This window comes from Lampetra planeri, chromosome 27 (assembly GCF_965212315.1).
Source record: "Lampetra planeri chromosome 27, kcLamPlan1.2.h2, whole genome shotgun sequence".
NCBI lineage: Eukaryota > Metazoa > Chordata > Hyperoartia > Petromyzontiformes > Petromyzontidae > Lampetra > Lampetra planeri.
In genome coordinates this window covers 6,763,741-6,771,744 of record NC_136133.1, presented here as the reverse complement: position 1 = coordinate 6,771,744, position 8,004 = coordinate 6,763,741, and the positions used below count along the sequence as shown (strand labels likewise).

Genomic DNA, 8,004 nt, shown 5'->3' with positions numbered 1-8,004 from the left:
ATAATGCAACTCAAGAGAGCCGGCTAAAATCACAGGAAGGATGGAAACATCACAGCAGGTTAAGACTTTACCTGGTTAAAATCACGTCCTTCCAATGGTTGCTCAATTTGTACCCATCTTCTCGGTTGAAGTTGTGGCTGTGTTTTTATATCTGGATGGCTAAGCTCGTGCATTGCCACGCTAATCTCTCACAATACAATAGCCACTTCCACAGCCTCAGGGAGACCATTTCTAGCCCTGCCCTCTTACCCTGAGGCTTCACCCATCTCAGTCCTATATAAGACCTCGTGTCTCAGCAGTTTTCTCTCTCTCTCTCACCTGAAGACGGTCGCTTGCAGAGGTGTGGACTCGAGTCATGTGACTTGGACTCGAGTCAGACTCGAGTCATGAATTTGATGACTTGCGACTCGACTTGGACTTGCATAACAATGACTTTGTCCCACCTCTGGTCGCTTGTGTTGCGATCGAAACGTCCGTGATCTATTAATTTTCTCTCTACGTGACTTTACCGTAAGAAGCAAAGAGTGTCTATCTCTCTGTATGCTCACGGGTTTGGAACAATGGTTTTATTCATTTATTATTTCATTCCCATGCGGCTCTTCAGTCGGGTGCAACCGCAACAAGCAAAATATGAACAGAGAACATCTTAAAGCGACGACGCGCAACAGAAACATCCTCGATAAACCAGCAAATCTTCCACACAAAAAAAACCCACCGTCTTACAACGCTGTGTGCAAAAATCCCAGTGTGATGCAAGTCAAACAATAACAACCATAAGACAATTTAGATTAAAGTTATCAGGCCAACTCCGCACTTCCGCAAGAAACATCCCACTGGGATTTTTGCACACAGCGTTGGTGTAAGGGGTTTTTTCTGCAATATGTGCTGTCTTTTCTTGGATTTTCTGTTTGCACTCAGTCACATATTCACTTTAAAATGTTTTTTTGTTCATGTTTTTGTTGTTTGTTTGTTGCGGTTGCACCCGATTCAAGAGCCGAATGGCTCACAGGGCAAAACCTAATACATGAACTTGAACTCCTTGTGGGAGGCGGGGGGAGGAGGGGGGTCGGGGGCGGGGCTTGGGGATCGGGGGGGCGTGACGTCACCGCTCGCTGTACCGGCAGAAGGCGGAAGTAACCCCGCACTGTGCGAGGAGCGCCGTCTCCGCCTTCCACATGGCGCGCCCTGCGGGTACGGTGGTGGTGGTGGCGGCCTCTCTCTCTGTCTGTCTCTCTGTCTGTCTCTCTGTCTGTCTCTCTGTCTGTCTCTCTGTCTGTCTCTCTGTCTGTCTCTCTGTCTGTCTCTCTGTCTGTCTCTCTGTCTGTCTCTCTGTCTGTCTCTCTGTCTGTCTCTCTGTCTGTCTCTCTGTCTGTCTCTCTGTCTGTCTCTCTGTCTGTCTCTCTGTCTGTCTCTCTGTCTGTCTCTCTGTCTGTCTCTCTGTCTGTCTCTCTGTCTGTCTCTCTGTCTGTCTCTCTGTCTGTCTCTCTGTCTGTCTCACGCATTCACTCTCACTGGAGTCGTCTCACTAAAGTCTCACTCACTCGTCTCGCGAGACCCGCTAGAGTCTTAACACTCGTGGCCACAAACGACGGCACAACGAAGTGGCTTACCGCGTAGGTATTTATAGCCGCAGCGATATTCCAAACGCGTGGTGTTGAGTCTATGAGTCTAAACGTGGACGCAAAACAACGGAGAAGAATTCACGCGACCTACGGGGAGAGAGAGAGAGGCGCGAACTCCAAATATACAGCAGCAGGCGTCGTCAGGGTCGAGATCGAACCCACGACCTCATGTAGACCAGGCGAGGTAGTTAACATATCCTAGCCATCGTGGTGATGATGAGAGACACGCAAACTCCAAATACACAGCAGCAGGCGTTAGGGTCTGGATCGAACCCACAACCTCATGTAGACCTGGCGAGGTAGTTAACATCTAGCCACCGTGGTGATGATGAGAGAGAGAGAGACACGCACACTCCAAATATACAGCAGCAGGCGTCGTCAGGGTCGAGATCGAACCCACGACCTCGTGTATACCAGGCGAGGTAGTTAACATCTCCTAGCCATCGTGGTAATGATGACGAGAGACATGCAAACTCCAAATATACAGCAGCAGGCGTTAGGGTCGAGATCGTACCCACGACCTGTATACCAGTCGAGGTAGTCAACATCTAGCCACCGTGATAATGATGAGAGACACGCAAACTCCAAATATACAGCAGCAGGCGTCGTCAGGGTCGAGATCGAACCCACGACCTCCTGTATACCAGGCGAGGTAGTTAACTTCTCCCCACCGTGGTGCCCCAAAGAGACTTGAGATGGGGGCGCGGAGAGAAACTCGTTGAAAGACAAAACACGGAGTTTGTGATACGACTGTGCTGGCTACAAGATCAGAGCACACATTTGACAGATGTGAGATTCAACGGCTCAAGTTGCATCAAATTCGACCAGATACCAGATTATAATGCTCACGTGATAAGTTCCAATTAGACCAGCTTTCATAATATACCAGCTGGAGCAGCTCAGATTTAGAGTATATATCAGATTAAACAGGTAAAATCAGACCATATCAGATTAAACCAGATGCCAATCGGATGCAAGAAGACCAAATTCATAATCCACTTGTCCTGCAAGTCGTCATCTTCACTCGCCCCGCACCCCCCTTTCCCCGACCTACCAAATACCCCGTTAACCCTTGACATCACGCACCCTCGGTCCTGACTTCTGACCTGCCCCCCCCCCCCCCCCAGGGTCTGGAGACCTGCTTCGCTCGCACTCGTACACGCTGGCCATGAGCCTCTCGGACACGTCGGTGTTGAGCATCACACAGAGCCTGCTGAGCGCCGGCGTCCTGAACCGCCACGAGTGCGACGCCGTGCACGCCAAGGCCACGCCGCTGGAGAAGGTGTCGGCCCTCACGGCGACCATGATGCGGAAGGGTCCATCCGCCTACCCGAACTTCTACGGCGCGCTGGAGGAGTGCGACCCAACACTCTACGAGCAGCTCACGGGAATCAAGGGTGCTTGGATCATTTGCTCGCTCGCTCGCTCCCTCGGTCGCCCGGTCGATCTCGTAGCCCTGTGAAGTCTGCCGATCGGTGGCGAGATGTTAACTTCCTCGCCTGGTATGCAGGAGGTCGTGGGTTACATCCTGACCCTGACGCCGTTATATTTGGAGTTTGCATGTGCTTTCTCCCCGTGGTCGCGTGGATTCTACTCCAGGTCCTCCGTTTTTTTCCCCCTGCATTTAGAAACGTGGTGTTTAGAGTATTTGGCTGCTATAGAATTCCACGTGATAAGCCACTTCGTTGAGCTATTATTTGTGGCCAGGTCGCTTCTGAAAAGAGCTGTATAGCTCAGTGGGCCTTATCTGGTAAAATAAATTGTTTTAGTTTCGTTTTCTCCCACTGTCACATAAATTTTAAGATTGCCAATAGTTGTCGCGCCCTGGCCGATGTATCCTCCCTCATTTCTCGTCTATCCCGCATTGTGCAACCCTTCGCTCCAGCACGCGATAGCTCATTGCGGATGGGTAAGTGTAAAGCGAGTTGGCATTCACGAGTTGAGGCTAACGATGCTTGCTATTCGTCTCTGTCTCAACAGCCAGAAGACCGCAGATACATCCACAAACGCCGGCCACCACCACTGCTCCTTCGGGTGAGCTTCACACGGCTGTGGTGATCTCATGGAGCTCCTTCACACGGTTGTGGTGCCCTCATGGAGATCTGGCCAATCCCATTCTGAATGCCTCCTCTCTCCCTGCCGCCCCCTTTCCCTAACCATTGCTACCATTTTGTCTTTTTCTTTTCCATCCTTTTTCTTTTATTTCCAAATTTTTTTGCGTCTCTGTTTTCCCCAGTTGTCTTTCTCCATACATTACATCCTTGACACAATTCTCCTTTCCATGTCGCGCCACAGGCAAGCAGTTGCCATCGTATGACCTCGTATCCACCACATCACGGCAACCGTACCAAACGGTTTTATCACCTCGCCAGGAGAGTGGTCGTCACCGCTCGGTAGAGGAGACCTATAAAACTGGACGAATTATATTTGGTGTTCGCGCCATACTTAGAGCGCAAGCCTATCACAACGGCTCCTATATTTTGCAGACGACTAAAGTTTGCAGTAGTTTCACATGAAGGGGATGAAGATGGAGTAATTTGCTTGTATTTTTTTTTCAAGAAAGGCCATTTTTGACCGTGATTATGGCCACAGATGGCTTACTCATGTTTTAATGAAGTTGCGGGCTTCGGGGAGATGGCAACGGGCTTGAGGGAGTCAATAGCGTTACTAACATGGGGGCAGTGGGTGCCTTGGACCCCCCCCCCCCCCGTGGTGACGAAAGCGATGAGTTGGGGCCCCCTTGACAACCACAATGAGATGTGTTTTCAACAGAGGCGCCACTGTGGTGAGATATTAACGACCTCACCTGGTATACAGGAGGTCGTGGGTTCAATCCCGATCCTGACTCCTGCTCCCCGTGGTCGTGTGGATTTTTCTCCGGATCCTCTGCGTTTAGAGTATTTGGCTGCTATACATGTCCACATGATAAGCCACTTCATTGGGCTATCATTTGTGGCCAGATCGCTTCTGAAAAAGAGCTATATAGCTCAGTGGGCCTTACCTGGTAAAATACAAATTTAGTTTGTTAACAGTCTTGAGGCTCCACCTGACCGATTGCTGCACCCCCTGAGCTGATAATGTAGTTACGCCACAGGGGGAAGGCCTTCATTTTTCAGTGGATTCATAAATGAGCGATCTGTGTTGTGTTTTTCGTGAGATTCCACAGTCACTTACATCAGCATCTACGACTCCACCATCACGAACTCAATCGTGGGAAATGACAACGAACTGCATCTGCCCACCACAAGTTATCCTGTGGCACGGGAAGAAGGTAAGGCATGGGGCTCGCGGAGTCGGCATAGACTGGGGTTTTGGCCGGGTCCACACGTCAGTTGCTTGCAACTTAATTGCACGCAACTGAATCGGCCGTATGTGGACGTCTCTGCATCCAGATGTGAGGCGTTGCCTCACCGATTGCTCACCGTACAGACGGACGTTGCGTTTGAGCAATCCGCTTACATGACACCTGTGAACTACGATTGGCTGTAATTTCCTTGTTGCGTAACCACTCGCTCAAATGTGGACAAAGTAATTGCAGGTGATGACTTGAGTCGCACGTAGGGGTCGGCACGGTTTGGCTCAAACCACCAAACCGCGGTTTGAACCGAACCAAATCGGTTTGGTTTGGCTCTGTTTGAACTGGTTCGGTTTGGTTTGGGGCTACGAAAACCGACTCGGTTTGGCTCGGACAGGGTGGAACCGGCTCAAACTAGTTTGGTTCAAGCCAACTTAAGAGGTTTGGTTTAGCTTAGTTTGGTTTGGTTTTGGTTTGGTTTGGTTCAGTCGTCGCTGGTTTGGTTTGGATTGCTCAATTTGAAACCAGTTTGAGTCGGTTCAAACCGTGCCGACCCCTAGTCGCACGATCTAGAGAGCGACTTGCTCGTGAAACTGAGTGCCCTGCACTCGACGTGTAAGAAATCATGACATGGCCGTGTGGCTGAGAGGTTATAGATGAGAGCCACTGAGCACCACCACCCCTGGGTTAAAAACCCGGATTCATCTCCCCAACCGTGATGAAAGCAGGTTTCCAAGTGCTCGTGTACATCACTCCCCCTCTTCATAACAGTGTCCAGATATCCATCCATTTTTCCATCCATCTGTACATGTCTTGGTCCGTCCATCTTATTGTTTATCTGTGTGCGTGTGCATGTGTGTGTGCGCCCATGTGTGCGTGGGGAGCGGTGGTGTAGCGGTGGGAGCGGTGGTGTAGCGGTTAGCGCGCTGCACTACGAACCCAGTGACCCACGTTCAATTCTCGCTCACGGCCAACATCAGTGACAAGTATCTGAACCGGTCCTGGGTCTCCCCTAGGTCGACTCAGCCTCAAATGAGTACCTGTTGCGGTGTGTAAACATTGCCATTAGGGAGACAAAGGCGGTCGGGTGTGGTGCAGGCTACCCACCCCCTTGTGTACCGTGCCGGCCTTTGTAGGTGCTCGCTAAATGCACTTGCCCCAACAGTTCAGATTATACAGGGGGCCATTGTGTGTCTGTCTGTCTAGGTTAGGTCCTCCAGGACAAGGCTGTCCGTCGTGGAACACATGCAGTGGACAGACGGAGGAGACAACAGCCTCCTTCAGAGGGGACACAGATGCGCCACCTTGAATAATCGTCCACCCTGCTCCGCCTTTCAACTATCTCTCCCCTCCCTGCTCCCCAGAGGTCGCAAATGGGTTTTGATTCCTTACCCGTACCCGGCCGCACCAGGGTCGCAAACGGGTACCCGTACCCGGCCGTATCCATACCCTTCCCACCTCTCTCTGATCCCCCACCTCTTACCCCCACTCTCAGCTCTCTGTCTATCTCGCAGTAACCCACTGAAAGATATCAACGAATGAAGTCTAATATAGAAAATTTGCCGTGTGTGTATATAGACACGTATGTGAACGTGGTTAAAATGATAGAATAGGAAAACACGTTTTCACTTTTTAGTACGATCTTTGGTTATTAATCCCTGGACTGCTTTACCATTCTAACATTTCCTATAGTGTTATGCGAGCCCCGTTTCAAAATCATATAATATGTCTGCACTGATGGGAGATGCGTGTGTGTGTTTGTGGGGAGCGGTAGTGAAGCAGGATAGCATGCTGCACTACGAACTCGGCGACCCGAGTTCGATTTCCACTCACAGCCAAACAGAACTGCTAATGTGCCCTCCCCTAGGTCGACTCGGCCTCAAATGAGCACCTGGTGTGTGTAAACATCACTAAGGAGACAAAGGCGGCCGGGCGTGGTGTTGGCCCCACCCCGTATGCCGTGCCGGCCTTCATAGGTGTTACCCACTAACAGCACTTGCCCCAACAGTCTGTTATGGCTGCAGGTACAAAAGGCAGCTATGAAAGCTATTAGTTTTATCTTGTATTTTTTTTAGTTTGTTCCTGAAATGTACCCCCGTTATGCTATCAGCACCAAGCCATTACAGGAAATATCCGTCCGGATCGCTCGCTGAGCAGTGCAACCCTTTTTGCTGGAGAACAGCCCACGGAAGTGGATAGCACAGAGCTACAGCTTGTTATCTCTTCAAGGAACCTCTGGTCCATCGAGTAGGGTACAGCACTTTCCACACACCGCTCTGCGTACGCTTTTGCAGTTCGTCGCATGGCAGCCAAGACAATATTTAACTTCTTGAGAGATGGAATTTTTGCCAAAGCAAGTGCAAAGAGTCAAATTTAACATTTTTTGTTTTGCGTGCAATCACTTGCGACCGGGCTGAGACCATCGACTCGTTAGAGAACCCGCTCTAATCACAGGTGGCTAACACCCGGATATTAAAAGCCAGAATCTCGGCAGTGGCGAATTCCTGATGAGGGTCAAGTGAGCGTCACATCAACTCGTCCCTGGACGGGCTGTGAAGTGATGTCAACCTAGGAGCTGTGGTGGAATATTTTAACCGTGGTTTTGAGGTTTTTTTTTTTCGTGAACGAAGCCGAACATTTCAGACAGCCGAGTTGAGTAGCTACAACATACGAGCTGACGTTTTATTCTGTGCTATGCAAGCAATATCAATCGCAATGGTGTAAATGATTAATGTTATTTTTCTACCGTTTCATACAATTACGAAGAGATGTATAATTGTGCTGTTGCTTTAATATGCTTGAATACAAATGATGCAAGTGTCATCGTTACACGCTGCCTACGCCTGTTGATTGGTGAATCGATTAAAATTGTTTCTTACGATCGCGAACCACGCACACGCATTATAAGAATCACTTTACACGCATTTTTAATTTGTGGTGTTTTTATATTCTTTGGGTTTTTCGATAAAGTTACGTAGATAGGTTGAAGGTTGAAAGAAACAACAAAACACTACGGCGTTTTGATCACAACACAAGCAATCGTCATCAGGAGGAGAAAAAAGGAAAGCTGCTGAGGCAGACAGTTTT

At 49.7% G+C, this 8,004-nt stretch overlaps 1 protein-coding gene across 1 annotated transcript; it reads left to right on the top strand.

Annotated features, from left to right (window-relative positions):
* Positions 1-1,103: 1,103 nt before the first annotated feature.
* On the top strand, positions 1,104-7,746 carry LOC144728080 (baculoviral IAP repeat-containing protein 3-like). The gene is made up of 5 exons (XM_078607370.1): positions 1,104-1,191; positions 2,750-3,019; positions 3,603-3,656; positions 4,789-4,893; positions 6,124-7,746. The coding sequence occupies exons 1-5, from the start codon at positions 1,176-1,178 to the stop codon at positions 6,126-6,128; spliced, it is 450 nt and encodes a 149-aa protein (XP_078463496.1). The 5' UTR covers positions 1,104-1,175; the 3' UTR covers positions 6,129-7,746.
* Positions 7,747-8,004: the final 258 nt, after the last annotated feature.